The sequence below is a fragment of the Larus michahellis genome, chromosome 14 (genome assembly GCF_964199755.1).
Source record: "Larus michahellis chromosome 14, bLarMic1.1, whole genome shotgun sequence".
NCBI lineage: Eukaryota > Metazoa > Chordata > Aves > Charadriiformes > Laridae > Larus > Larus michahellis.
In genome coordinates this window covers 9257040-9272411 of record NC_133909.1, presented here as the reverse complement: position 1 = coordinate 9272411, position 15372 = coordinate 9257040, and the positions used below count along the sequence as shown (strand labels likewise).

The 15372-nt window shown below is 34.8% G+C and overlaps 1 protein-coding gene across 7 annotated transcripts in view; it reads right to left on the bottom strand.

The window, feature by feature from the left end:
- STXBP4 (syntaxin binding protein 4) overlaps nt 1–15372 on the bottom strand; it is a 77869-nt gene that overhangs the window by 54848 nt on the left and 7649 nt on the right. For 4 of the 7 annotated variants that reach the window (XM_074607172.1, XM_074607173.1, XM_074607171.1 and 1 more), the window contains 10 exons: nt 12641–12714; nt 12360–12455; nt 11298–11367; nt 10358–10432; nt 8062–8147; nt 7235–7364; nt 6533–6665; nt 4312–4418; nt 3717–3900; nt 2641–2719 (listed from right to left, as the gene is read on the bottom strand). In XM_074607172.1, coding sequence (XP_074463273.1) covers nt 2641–2719; nt 3717–3900; nt 4312–4418; nt 6533–6665; nt 7235–7364; nt 8062–8147; nt 10358–10432; nt 11298–11367; nt 12360–12455; nt 12641–12714 — 1034 coding nt within the window. The remainder of the gene's footprint in view (nt 1–2640; nt 2720–3716; nt 3901–4311; nt 4419–6532; nt 6666–7234; nt 7365–8061; nt 8148–10357; nt 10433–11297; nt 11368–12359; nt 12456–12640; nt 12715–15372) is intronic. The other 3 variants (XM_074607177.1, XM_074607175.1, XM_074607178.1) reach the window with 1 other exon arrangement.

Below are 15372 nucleotides of genomic sequence, written 5' to 3'. Positions count from 1 at the left end.
TGTGTATCAATCACTTAAACTATTTTTTTCACACCAAAAAGTGACAAGTATCAAATTAGCAGAAAGAAACCAGGAATAATTCTGAGTGATCCATCAAGCACATGGCTTACACTTGTGGTATTTTCACTCAGAGAGACACGTTTACTCTGGAAACAGAAGGGGAAACACACTTGTGAATTCTAAGACCTTCAAGACACAACCTCAGCATAATCAACAGTTCCCAAAAGCATATCTACTGATCTGGAAAACTCTGTGGAAAGGGAGGGAATGACCTGTTGCCAACTAAGGGCTGTGTGGAGGTAGCTTACCCTGAATTCCAGCAGGTTCCTCAGTATTTGTTCCTGGAGAGGAACTCTTTTCCAAGAACTACCACCAATCAAGCCATCACCCATCATCCTCTCCTCTCCCCTTTCACTCAGAAATACAAGTTTGCGTAATTTTAGCTAGTTACACTAATAGCTTATGGTGCATCTACTTTATTTCCAACATACACAAATGATTAAGCTGAGGAAATGAAAAGAAGCTAGCAGCACTAATCAGTCCATATGCAAGATTTCAGAATAATTGCTTTTTTCTTTTGGTGTGCATGTTTAGTTTTAATGGAACTTGAGGAATGCAGTCACAGCTTTGTCATGTTTCAGACACACCTGCGGATACAACACAAGAAGCAGCAACCTTTGGAAGCCTTTGATCACAGACTGTAGGCAAAAGAACAGTTAACTATCGGTTTCTTTGAATTTTAGATGTGTGTAAATGCAGCAAGTTCATTGGCTTATTTTTTGCAGAAGAAAATGGAATACTTGTTTGCATTTATTATTCATAAATGTAATTTAGATCTTAATTCATTATTTCATTAATGGACCAGAGAGGTGCCGAAATCAAAACCAACATTTGAAAACTAAAGGATCTTGCAGTTTGAGATTCTCTCTAAAGGAACAGAAGGAATTACATAGAATTCTTTTTCTTTTTTTTCTCATTTTCACAGCATATCTGTTTCCAAGCTCAAAGTAATTTACATTCTCTTTATATGCCAAAAGCATAAACCAAAACATCTTGAAAATCTCTGACACTAACACCTCTCACAAGCTATATTAAATTCTGAAGACGGTGGGCTAAAACCTCAGCTGAATTGGCACACTTCCTTTCAACTCAGAATGAAAAAGCCTTGTGTATGAGTTTGTGCAAGAATTTCTCAAAATTATGCTGATTTTTCTTACAGCATTTAAAAAAAATAATCTAAGAGCTACTGTAATTTTTCAAGGTTATCCTTGAACGGTTATCCTAGTAAGAGGGCAGCACGTGAGAAATGGCAGCTTTGACTAAGGATGTGCTATTAAATAAGACTAAAATGAAAAATGACAAGGAACAGTACAAACGGGAGCTGCAAGTATATCAATGCTTTCCACTCTACTAGCTATGTTACTCATGTTAAGAAACCGTGGCCTTCTTGGTCTCTTTAAGCAACAATGATGCTCCTGTGCATTGCATTACATTAACAAGAGTCTTATATTCTGAATATATTAAAAAATATCCTTTTGTCTTGTTCATCTGATTTAGTTCTGGTGTTTTTCAAGATCAATATGAAAAAACTGTGTGATCATTACACTCCAGGTGTATTCAACCTTTCTAGTTTCAGAAGTTCATGTTCAGTCAGCTCACCCTTCAAGGAAGGAAGCCAACTGGTCAGATTTGCAATGTGGAGAGCGTTTCATTTAGAATTAGGATATCTAATATGGACCATAATAAATGCAGGTACAATTTAAATAACATCAGTGGAGCAACATCTAGAATGAATCACATCCTGCATCTTTGTCTTTCCTCTTCTCAGTATATTAGAGATCAAGTTGAGAAGCATAGGTTATACTTTGTTACTACTGCCTGAGGAAAAAGAATATAGTTCAGGTCTTCATATAGAAATACAGAAATGAATCAGTTATTTTACTGTGCCAATTGAGACTCTCATTATTATGTCAGATTACTACATTTTCACTGTTTGTAAATACAACACATATTTGTTTCCCAAAAGAATTACAATTCTTCAGCTCAGATTTGATTCTGATCAAATTCTACAACCTCTATTTTCCCTTAGTGTTGTTTTCAAACTATACATTTTGAGATATGATCAAAGTGACTATTGCTTTTGTTTGAATGTCATGACTCTCAAATATAAATATACACACATATATTGTATTTGTTATTAATTGAAAAACTGTTAGAGGTCCGCGTGTTATTTCTATCCTTCCAATATGCTGCCCTGATTTTTTTAAAAGAAAAAAGTGCAAGCAGTATACATCCACAGAATTTCATTAAATCAAGAAAGCACAGTTTCTATGGCAACCTAATCTTGATCTATATGTGAGTCTTCATTATCTGGTTTCTACTGAGTCTATTATCATTACTGCTGTATAGCAAATGTTGTGATCACTCTTCTTTGTTTGGTTTCAGCTGTTTGTTAAAGACAATGTAAGTTATATTTGACAGAAGCTACTAAACAATCCATTGATCTCAGTCCTTTATTTAGTACTACAAAAATGTGCAATATTCCTTTTTTTAAAGACTACTGAGTCTCACTATGTACTATTTTCTGTATGACAGTTATTGAAGAAAAAAAAGGTGGCAGGGAATTAAATCAGCATTTACCAGCGGCAGACACATCAATAGGACAGCTGTCTAGAGAAGTAATTGGAGATTGGTCTCCCATCTTGTCTCCAGTTTCCATCTATGAAAGAAAATCAAAAGCCATGAAATACCATTTTAAAGCAGATCACAAGCCGAAGAAGAAATACACATTAACGTAAAAGAAAGGGAGAGGAAGGAAGACCAGAGGGAGAAATTGGGCTTGATAGATAAAAACAACCCTAGAAGAAAATGGAAGGCGTGGGTGGTGGTGAGAAGGAACGCCATTCAAAAAACTTAGATCAGGGCCTTATCAAAACCTTAGTTAGGTTTTGAATATCGTCATAGATAAGATAGTACAGCATCTCTAGAGAACCTGTTTCAATGTTTATATCTCTAACAGGAAAGAAAAACGGGCAAGAATTTTAAGTACAAATGTTTCCACTTTGTGTTTAACATAGAACATTTTATTCTTCCTTGTTCAAAGACAATACTTTATTTAGTTAAAAAACGCAATAAATTGAAAATGTTTTTTTGAAAAATTGAAATAATAGAGTAGGTTTAAAATCTACTTTCTTATGGTCAACATTAGTTCATTACACTAATGGTGAGCTGTATGAATTAAAACAACAATCGCTGCTTAGCTGAAAGAAAGGGGGAAAAACCCCACGTTCTTCTAGGAGTCTGATTTTTAAGCAAAAATCTCATCATCATGGTGGAAGTGTAACTTGTGAGATTGTACTGTACTCACACATATGTGGTAATCAGAGAGTATCTCTGAAATATATAACTATATAGATCTCATTCTGAAACCTTACTCCCTAGAGAAACTGTAAGAACTTTGTATCTAAGAACACAGCTAATGCTTATTTTATTTGATTTGCTTTCTTACCACAGGTCAACTAATACTCTTATTCCTCTCATCAGTGTGGTTTACTCTACCCTTATGCAACATGTTTTCTGGAAAAGTCTTGATATTCCAAAGAATTAATATTGTGCAGGAAAAAGAGCCAGTCATTTTCTTACTATAATGGAAACTTAATTAAAATAACTGTATCATTTGCTCACTTTATACTAAGCGGAGTAACGAGTATACTCACAGCATTTGGAGTGAGCGCTGAAACAGGCTTCCCATTAGGAGATGCAAGAGAACCAAGTACTGCAGCCTGTTGCTCTCCATATGCTACAGAAGATGTTAACAGGCTGGAAGGACGTTGCAGATTCTCTGAATAACTGGGAATATTTTTTTGTCTAATAAAGGCTATCTCCCAAAAATTTTCACACCTAAAATGAAAATTAAAAATGTTACAACATATTGTATAATATACTGTTAATAAGATTATACAGTACTCTTGCAAAAATTACATGTTCCCAAACACTGTGTGTGATTTTATTTATTTATTTTTCTAAAAGGATTTTCTATGGCCCATCATTAAAAAAGGCGAATACTGTGGTTTTGGGGTTTGTTCTGTTTTTTCTTTTGAAAGGAATGAAAGTATCACACAATTTTACAGGTCTAAACGGTGCATTTCAGTTTTTTTCTACGAAATAATATTGCAATGGAATATTTCAAAAACATTCATATCCCTTGCATTTCCTCTAAATATACATGACAAGACATTTCACATTAATTTAATCATAAATATTGTATGATAAACCATTTTGAAGGGTTAGCTGTTTGACAGTAACAGATACCTCGTCTTTGTTCTGTTGATTATGCTTTTTGCCTCTTCATAGGAGACACCAATCATTGACTCTTTGTTTATGGATACAAGTTGATCTCCAGGCTTCAATCGTCCATCCTAACACAACAAATAAAAAAATCAAACCTACAAATTTTATATTAATTGCTAGCACTATGAAAGAACTGTATAATCACAGCCCTTAAACATGTTCCTTTGGATCTGTTAAGACAAGAAATACCAAGAATGGCTATACACTTTGCCTGACAATCTTCCAGAAATAAACAGTGGATCAAACGATCATTTAATCACCATGACAGCGCTCATCACAAAAGCCTCATCAGACAGAATGGATCTCAGATGCTGTGTAAAGAAGAAATCTGGACCAAGATGCATATTTCTGTTAAAAAAACCCAAACAAACCAACCCAGATAGTAATTTTTCCAGCAAGGAGTACCAATGCATCGGACTATGGGAAGCTTCTTTACTAATTAATTCAGCTGTGAGCTGGATTAATTTGTATTTCAAAACCAATGCTCTTGGCTATACATGGGACTCTTCAGGCATTTACTAGCCATATTAATCTTAATGAGAAAACCAGATTAGTTTATTAGGAATTCACCAATCAAAACCATGATAGAAATAATATCGTCAACTTTGTGCTTCTGTTGAATTATTCAGTGCAAACTTTCTACCAATACAGAAGCGTATCACATTTCTGTCTTAAAGACTGTAAGACAAGACTTTAGACGTGCTAGGATAGATTTCATACTAGGATTAAGCTTTCTTTACTCACATTTTAAAAGAAGCCTCAATAATTTAACTGAAAATTCATATAACTCACCTATGGTTACAGAGTTAGTTATAACATTTGTCTAATGTAATACACATTAAATTACACATAACACATCTACGTTCTTCAGCTCTTAAGAAATTCATCACAGAATCAATCTGACCATGTGAAACAAACTGTACAGAAGAAGATATATAGGAAACAGGAAATATGTAAAATATCTTTTGAAGACCAGTATAATTTTACATATTAATACCCATATACCATAATTTTAGTCATGTTATTTCAAACCTTTGATAGCACTTTACTACTTTTTTTGTCACTTAAAGTTTCAGTTTTGATTAAAGAAAAAAGTTGTAGATCTTTTATTTCGCTTGCATCCAGCCTATAAAAGGATATCCTTTTCAATGCTGCCCTCATGCGGCAGAGATTCAAATATGCTTCCTACTTAAGTTTCTCAAACAGGACAACCAAGATTGATAAATTACCTCTAATATTGCTAATACTAGAACGTACTACAAATTAATGGCTCACTCTGTCTGTTGATTATGTATAATAGGCTTTAAATTGTATGTTTACAATGAGAAAAACGTTTTAGAAGCCACAACAAAATAGAAGAAAACAAAAGAAGAATTTATCTTATTTACCATTTATCTACTAAAAGAAGTCCTGGAGAAACATTGCATTTTTTCCTTCCACCTTGGCATTTTGGGATTAACCTTAATCTACAAAAATTCAGCCACAAATAGTTATAGACTATTTTGGGGCAAATTCATTGCTCTTGAAATTAACTCATGCCCTCTTGCTTTGCAAGAGGGAAAACACGGTTTATCTGCACATCACAACTCTGGATGGAAAAGGAGACGCTTGGATAAACAGTTTTGTGTACTTGAATCAGCCAGTTCTGTTACTTATTTCTTTTTTAAAACTGACAAACCCTCCTGATTTACATATTGCATTTGTCATAAACGAAAACGGTAATCAGTACTGATTCATACATTTTATTAGTCTGCACGATCAGAATATTTTTTATTCTAATTTGCCTACACAATACTTTCCAACTGCAAGGATCCACCTAAACTAAGTCTAAAGGAAGAAGGATTTTTTGAATGGACAAGAAAAAAAAGAGATGCAATCTGTAGCTCTGTCCCACCCGTGCTGATTTATCTTGCATCATGCAGCCTCTTAAAGAAGTTGATTTCTTACTTTCTCATACGTAAACTGGGGAACAAGATTCTTATTTACCTCAAATGAACTCATGAATAATTTTCATTACCATGTAACCATGCCATGGTGTAATGAGATAATTCTCTTTAAAGAGAAAGCACACAGAAACACAAACAAAATTTGCATTTAAAATATAACTGTATGTATAAAATACTGAAGTAGGTAGTAAATAAAGGCAAAAATACAGGTAGACTGAGGGAAACAAGTTCTTTACCTTATGACAGTCACCACCAGGGATAATTTCTTGAATATATACCAAAGGCCCTTCATTCCTGTCAATTCCTCCTACAATATTCAAACCTAGGCTTGTTTCTTTGCAAATAGAGATAATCTGAAATGCACTATCCCTACAAAGAGAAAGGAAAAAAGACAATTATAATTACTTCACAGAACTAGATACTCTAATAAAGACTGAAGTGACGTAGTATCTTTATCTTACTGATTTCACAAATACATATTACAGCAACAAACAGAAATGGTGGACGTTTAATCTCAATGTTCAAACATTACACTGCCTACTTACTACAAAACCAGCAACTTCAGTTGTTACTTCTGGCAATTAGAGAAAGAACTGATACATTATTTTAAAAGAATAATAGCTTCTCTCTACTATATCTATCCAAGGCTTATGGGAGGATGTAGGTACACATAAACCAGAGGCATCAATTCATTAGGAGACACTAAGATCAAATTAAGACACTGATTAATCTACTTCTATCATGTAAACAATAAATAAATGAGAAAAATACTTTATTAAAACTGAAAATTTGCAATATCAATAGTATTATAACTTACAGGATTGAAAAGAAAATAAAAAGTTCAACCTCTAGTGTTCAACACAAAATATTCCTGAGCGGCCAAATACACCATTTTCTATGGCTCACACAAGAGAGTTACAGTCAATTTTGGAAATTACTTTGCAAGCTTTGGGGGTGGTGCTGGGACACAATTATTTCTGCTGACGGTTGTGAGATTATCCTTTGGATGCAACTGAGGACTCTGTGACCTTGAGGATGAGCCGGAAGAAGCACTGTCTGTAGATTTTGCTTAAGAAAAGAAACAACGAAAAGAAGAAATAAAACACACATATGGGAAAAAGCATGAAGTTTCAACTGATCTAAGAAGAGTCCAGTAGGGCTATTTTCATGTTAGAAAACAGACAAACTACAAGCAATCCAATAACCAAAAGAAAGCTTAAGTCTACACAGCTAAGAATTGTAAGCCACCCAGGGTTCCAGGAGTAATTCTTTCCAGGAGTAATTCAGGAGTAAAAACACAGCAAGTGATGATTTTTTTTTCAAACTGGGTGCAAAAATAATCTTAACTGAATAATCAGTCATGCTATATAAAGGCATCCTAATTAGACAACAGTTCCAGGAGGATTAGAATTTATGGTATTCTAGTTCAAATTTTTATTAGTACTTTGAAATATTATGGTACATTTAGTCTACAAATACCAAATACTTTTCACATTATTCATGAATTAGAATTGCTGAAAGTAGGTGGTAGTATATTTACTTTAAGAATCGGGGAAACTGATGCACAAACCTGTCAAGTTATGCGTTTAGACTACAAACTAAATGTTAAAGTCTAAGTAAACACATGGGTTTTGCTTGACTTTCAGTCACTTCCCCCAATATACCCTCCCACAAAATGAGGAGAGTTTTAAGTACTAGCTTCTACCCCACCAAAGTCTGACTGTTGTCCTACAGGATTACGCCAGGCTAGAAAGCAATCTCTCACCAGCTAACAGTTGTGTTGGAGAACTTCTTGCAGAGCTGGTGTCACTGTGAGAGCCATACTTATCCATCAGGTCAAGAAATTCTTTCCTGTGGCAATAAAAAGATGCTCCCCATCAGGATTTGGCAGTAGTTTAAACGCACCCTCTGAAATCTGCTACCATTTCTACTGAATGGTTACCCTTCTCAGAGAAGGAAGTTTAACCTCAACTGAAAGAGGAAAAGTCCTGTCAAATGTTGGGAAGCGGCAAGAAAAAGATAATGTAGTACAGAGGATAAGGACGGAATAGCAATAAACTATGAATGAAATGGACTATTGGTAGAAAAGCTTAATTATTACTTCTCTTTACCCTGGATTTAAAAACTTTAAAAAATTGTAATTCGAGTCAACTTCAGATAATAAGACAGTGGTATTACTTAGGTCCAGAACAAGTTATTTGTATTAGAAGGAATCCGATAATATACTCATAGTATACTCCTATTTTTAAAGAATGCTTTTAGTTCTACTGTACTGAAAAAGAACCCAGAATAGACCGGCAAACGAAGCTGTGGCACCTCATAAAAGAGGACAGAAGTATTTATTAGTCATTCAAGAATGAGTGAAACAGATGCAAATTCTTAACTTCAATTTAACTTTCTCAGAAATTTGCAGCCTATTTCACATGAGGTAAATATCATTACCTATTAAATATTGTATGTGCTTGGGCTTTGCTTATTTTTTAATTATAGTATCTTTTTTAAAAATCCCCAACAGATAAAATAAAGGGCAATTCTTGGTCAGGCGCGCTGTTTAAAAAAAAATAATAAAAACTAGAAGGATACGTTTTTTGCAGAAACGAATCATACTGCAATAAACTGGCAATACATCCTGTATTACATACATTAAAGAGAAAACAAAACCTCTTGATTAATCTAATACCGAATGCAGCCTAATTTAAAAAAATGTTTATAAGCTGAGCTATGATTCCTTCAATGACAAGAGATTAAAAAAATATAAAGAATCTAGAATGATGTAAGCCAGAAACATCAGCAAATTAATATTACAGACTTAGAGAGAGAACTGACTGCAGGGAAGGTAATTCCCAAGTAATTCCCGTGACCGCAGAACTGTTGAAAACTGCTGGATGCATTATTTTTTTAAAAAATGACAAAATTTATTGTACTAATGCCAGACCCAGGGAACACACATTAACACAGTTGAGTGTAAATCAAATAAACTTTTAGCACAGGAATGTACAGTCACAAGATATTAATTCACAGGCGTCTGAGTGAGGGACCGTATTCAGTGGCAAATTCTGCACAGGCCTTTGGGCATACCACCAGAACGGTACAAGGACTGATGGATTTTAATTATTCAAGGAGTTTAGAGGAACTAGGTCAGTGTGCTTTAGATAAAAGCAGATTAAGAGTGGACCTCGCATGTATCTAGGCAGTCTGAAAAAAGGAGAGATCGGAGGCTACACAGTGATTCAAATGTCTGTCAAATACAAAAAATAAAGGAGCACAAAAAGGAAGCTTAAATTGGAAAAAGGCTAAAGGAATTTAGAGAAAATTCCCTTACGGAGAGATTATTCTGTAAGTGGAACATCCCAGGAAAGGCAAATAACAGCAGTTAGATACTCTTGCAACGATTATCAAATATGGTTACATAAAAGCCATTTCCTCCAGAGATTTAAATCAAAAGGGGACACAGACCTGGATCCTAGGATTTCTGATGATTCTCTGCCAATATTGGTTTATATGCTTAACTTTGAACAGCAAGGTTAATGCAATATTTCACACAGATGTCCTTACAATGGATGTTTTTGGACTACCTGCTGCAGTGAACGGTTTAACCTACTTATCCAAACAAATTTAAAGCTTATTACAGATTGAAAAGCAAACTTCTGAGGGGAAACAATAACTAAATCTGCCTTATTTCAGACAGCAAGACCAGCTTAAATCATGCAGTTCTGTGGTACTGTTGATCTAACATACTCCTCAATTTTTATTATTTTAAAATGTGAGAAATATTAAAAAAAATTATCACAGCAAATAGTTTTCAGTCGCATTAGCTGGTAACATAACATTTCAGTCCTTCTCATTAAACTGAAATTGGCCTGAGCTTGCTACTTCAATGGATGCAAATAGTCTCAGAATGAATTGGTATCAAATAATACAGAAAAACGTAACGTGGTGCAATTTTGTGATTAAAACTAATCTGAAAGAAAAATACATGGAAGCCCGCCCACCCAACCTTCGATATAGTCTTGACTTTTTATTAGTTTTGAGGTTAAAACAATGTTTTATTTTTCTCTTACTTTGCTTCTTCATCTCTGGCAACTAGCAGAGACATGTGATTAGACGCTGATGCTGTTCGTAAGATGTCAACAGCCCTAAAAGGGGGGAAAAACAGCCAAATAAGTATACCAGGGTGCTGTCAAGAAGTACATGGTGAGTAATGCTAAAAGAGCAGGAAAACGAACAAGTTCTTAATGTAGTTCATAATTTTGACTGCCAGGTACAGAGAAAAAAGCTTGCCAGCAGCAGAACCCAAATTAAGCACTGGAGAACTGAGCGAAAGGCGGACTGGGGTGAGCCTGTGCCTGGTGACAGGAATAAACTGGGATTGCCCTCTCTTTCCCTTCCCTTTTGTCCCCATCTCCCCTTGGTCCATCCCACTGCCTTCCTGGGCATCCTTCAGGATCAACAGCCTGCTCCAGAGAAACACTGCCGCTCGGGCACGCCTCATTGCTCAGGATTTCCCTCAGCAATATATACTGTGGTTTTTCGTTGAATTTTAAATCTACATCTCCAACACCAAGCTGCATTGATTTCTGGTGATCCAGCTACAGAAAACATCCAACATATTCTACAGACTTTTCTAAACAATTTCTCCTTCGTTGCCCCATTGCAATGATACTTCCTGGCTGCCTTGTTTACATTCACCGGTATTGAACCAACAGATAGATATAAAAATATTTTAACAGCTTAATATGTTTTAATGCTCTTTTCACATACATTCTATAATCTACATCATTAAGAAACTAGCTTATTCTGTCATTATAAAAGCATATAAAGTCCTGTCATTTTTCCATGATGGTTTTGCTGAATTAGATTTATAGAATAAATTTATTGCCAGCTGAACTCCAAGGACGCCAGTGGTGGCGTGCTCTTCTCATCAGTGGTCCATAATGTCCAAAAAAACCCCGTATAATATTCCAAGCTCTAATAAACATTTAGTAATGAATACAAACGTACCTTTCATTGGTTACTCCAATTAAGTTTTCTCCATTGACATCCAAAATTAGGTCACCAGTGAGCAAACGGCCTGGTTGTAAAATGAACAGCAATGCATGAATCAACAAGAAAATGGTGAACATATTATATCATGGCAATAAAACTGGGCTTTTTCTTTCAATTTTATGTGATCTAATGCAATAAATAACATTATGACTTTTAACAGATTAGGTTCTCATTCTAATTAAGCTAGACTACTGTCATAAGGTTAATAGCTATCAATTAGTTTTACTAACCACAGAAGAGCGACTGAAAATTAGTGTTATTTAGCTATTTGTATTATTTACACATAGCACAAGTATTTGTGGGACTAGAATTTACATTTCATAATTGCGGAATTAACTTCCAGCTGAATTTTGCTCTTAACATACATGTAAGTTACCACATATCAATTCATTAATATTTTACACATTAACAAAGACACCTAAAAGATTGTTTAGAACCAATTATATTTTTAACCTTATGCAAATATCAAGTTCAGGAACTATCACTTTTAAAGTAGATTTAGATTAAATGACCATTCTGCACAAGACCAGATGGAATCTCAAAAAATCCCATGTACAGACCTAGGGCAGAAGTGTATTCTGTAACTTTATTATTGCACTCTACCTATTATAATTTATTCTTTCCACACCGAATATCTAAACCACCTCTTAAAAAAAATATTATCAGTACTCATTAAAAATACTGGTTCTGTAAAGGAAACACCACTCTTACCCCTTATGAATTAAAAGAAGTTCAGCATCTCCACAGTTATTTAGCAGTGCTGAAAGATTGCCAATGGCTTTCACACCAGCCTTATCTAGATTTAAACTTAGTTTCAAGAACTGGGAGCATTAAAAACTTTTCCCATGAAGAGTCCAAGCTTCATTTCTCTATCTTAAGATAAGCCAAAACATCATGAATCCCGACTAAAACCATGCTATTTTAAATATCTTTATCCATAAAGTAAAATAAAGATGACTTCTTTTGACAGCTTTTTATATGCAGCGTGTTTGTAAGAAAAAATTTAAAATTACTTACTATCTACAGCAGCGACCCCTCCGGGTAAAATTCTCTTTATGAAAATCCCATAATCTTCTGCAGTTTGTGCCCGATAACCTCCAATAATTTTAACTCCTGCAGAACAAAAGAAACAAGCAAGAAATTGGTTATTCCACCTACTGTGCTAAACGGATTTACAGTCAAATCCATAAAAGCCAGATAAATTAAACTTTTACTGATGACAGTGCGAACAGGAAAAGCTCACCAGGGGCTTTTAGATTTGGTTTACTCCAAATCAACAGAATGTGCAATCTAATTACCTAATCCATTTTGACAATCAGAAAAAGAAATGCGGTGAACAGCTCGATTGATTCCATGAGGGCCCATAATAGTCCTAAAGAATAAAATAAAAGTCATTAAATCCCTATTTATAGAAATATAGGTAGAGCTACGTTAATATAGAAGAAAGTACAGTGACCACGTTTTTAACTCTAATACAAACCAAACACAGTTTTCTACAACTGACAACTTTATATTGTTTGATAACCTCTGTGCCACCCCTTCTCCCCAATGAAAAATCAATCTCCTCCTAACAAATATAAGATGGTACGGTAAAAGAATGTATTAGAATTAAACAGAAACAAAATCCCACAACCTGGTCCAGGTTAGCATTTAGGCAAGAAAAACACATCATAATGTCTTAGATTAGGTAATGAGTACTAAAACAAAACCACAGCTAAGACAGAGTATACAAAAATACTTCCTAGGATATCTAACTTTGTGATTATTTATGAACAGAATCTTTTCCCTACAGTCTCTCATTTCTTCTCTCAACATTGTTTTCCTTCTATCAGAGAAAAAAGGCTTCGTTCTATCTTAAAAAAGGCTTCTTTCCAAACTCTATTGCGGGCTGTCCCTGTGTACCCTCCCACCCCAAGACAAGATATCAGGATGGCACCTGAAATTGTCTAAAAGCAGGTGAGTATTTTGGAGGCAGCTGATAATGGTAAAGAATTCAGGAAGAATACAAGAGTTTTGAAACCTAAATTTACAGCTTCATCAGAAACATGACCAACATACGGCTCTGAAAATGCTAAGTGTTAAGAAGTCCTATAAATCCAATTATCCTTTACCATTTTTTATTTTAATTTTCATTAATTATTATAAAAAATCGAAGTTGTATCATAGCTCCTTTGTCCTCCCACTGTACCATTTTTGGGGAAGACTCACCAGATCCCTTCTAGGAAAAGAAAAAGCACCACCACGTGGATTTTTCTGCTTTGACCTACATATTGTTTTATATTAGACAATGAGTTGCATTTTATAGAGCATGATGTTAAAGTGAAATGGAAGAACTAGAATTCTAGCAGGGGGGAAAAGAAGATCAAAGTGGAGGACATAGTGACCCAAATCCTCCCATGCAGCCAAATCCAGGACACAGCATGGACTCCAGGCCTGAAACTGGGTATTTCTGCAAAAGCTGAGTACATGTCATTAAAAGGTGCCATGCCAGAGGGAAGAGAGAAATCCAGAAGGTCCAAATGTTCCTAAATTCCAGCAGCAGGCAAGAGGTCCAGCTTCTAAAGAACATCTCTAGTTCTTTTGGTTTTGTATAAGAAAACTGGATGAGTTTTTAAATCAAGGTATAAGCACTTGCTCTGAAAAGCAAGAACTTATTCCACAATCTCAAGTTCCCAAGCATTTGCAAAATTAGCTTTTGCTTTAGAAAGGCTGGCCATGTGAACAGACGCAGTAGTTCATCTTTAGCAACAAACAGGAAGCCTATGCTTCAAACATTGTACAATTTTCACTTTAATATTCCTCAAAGTATCTGTTTCATAGGATAAAGAGAAATTATGAAACCTAGTTAGTGTATTTGGCCGCTGACACGACTGCGATGACTTTGCTACCGAACTGCTTTTACTTAATCACAGTCTGAAAGGAAGAAGAAATCCTTAAGTCTGCTATTTCTCTAACAAAACTTTTTTTGTAAACTACTTCTATACTATGACAGCAGAGTACTTTGCATTACTGCCTGGTACTGTCACTTTGATTATCCCATGAATTTAAAATGTTTTGAAGCTGGAAGAAACATACTAGTCATGTTCTTTACAGGTCTGTCCTGATTTGTATCCATCTTTGAAAACTGAAAGAAGGAACACTGATCTTTAAAACAAGCAATTATTTTATTTTATTTATGCCTTGCCTTTTGCTACTACTGTTCTGTTTCTTGCTCTGCCATCCTCTCCGCAGTTTTCACACAGCAATTTTTGTTAAAATAAAAAAAGCAAGAACAAATGTTGTTTCAGCTTTGCAGAGTTTACTTTCATGAAGCCTTAAAAGATCAAATCTCAGACTTTAAGTCTGAAGTTCATATTTCACCAGAAATGGTAGAACCTATTTATATACTACCGTATAAAACGATCATGAAGTATGATCAAATCTAGACACAGAGCCCTTAGTAGGAAAGGACCTACACTGATAGGAGTTACAGGCAATACTTTAAAAAGGGAGATCCTAATATAAAGCATATTCTGATAAAGAGGATACAGAGAATATACAAACTAATAATTCACAATGGAGAGGAATCGGGTATCTCTGACACAGTGAAATTACTATGATGTTGCCACCTACCATTAGAAAGGGCTGACACTTTGAAGAGACACCTTTACAAGGCATTCAATTGTGTTTATGCTCTGAAGACTAAGTCCCTCCAACACATGAGGTTTAAAATTACTTTATCACATAAAAAGACAAGGATGTTCAAATACCCTGCATTTGTTTAGAATATCACGTCTTGCTGACTTTCGATGGTAGTTTTTCTCCTATATAACTGAGAGATGGATCTCCGAGTCAAGTACTTGTCATAGTGCTAATAAAATAAATAGGACTTCAACAGTTTCACTATAAAAAGACTTGGATTTATCACCCATCCAACATCTATTTCATGTTATAGTTATTTAATATTTATGAAATATTAGAATGCTTCCCCCCAAAACATTAGAAATATGCTCAACAGTATGAATAAGGAAATACGCTTCTAAACCAATTT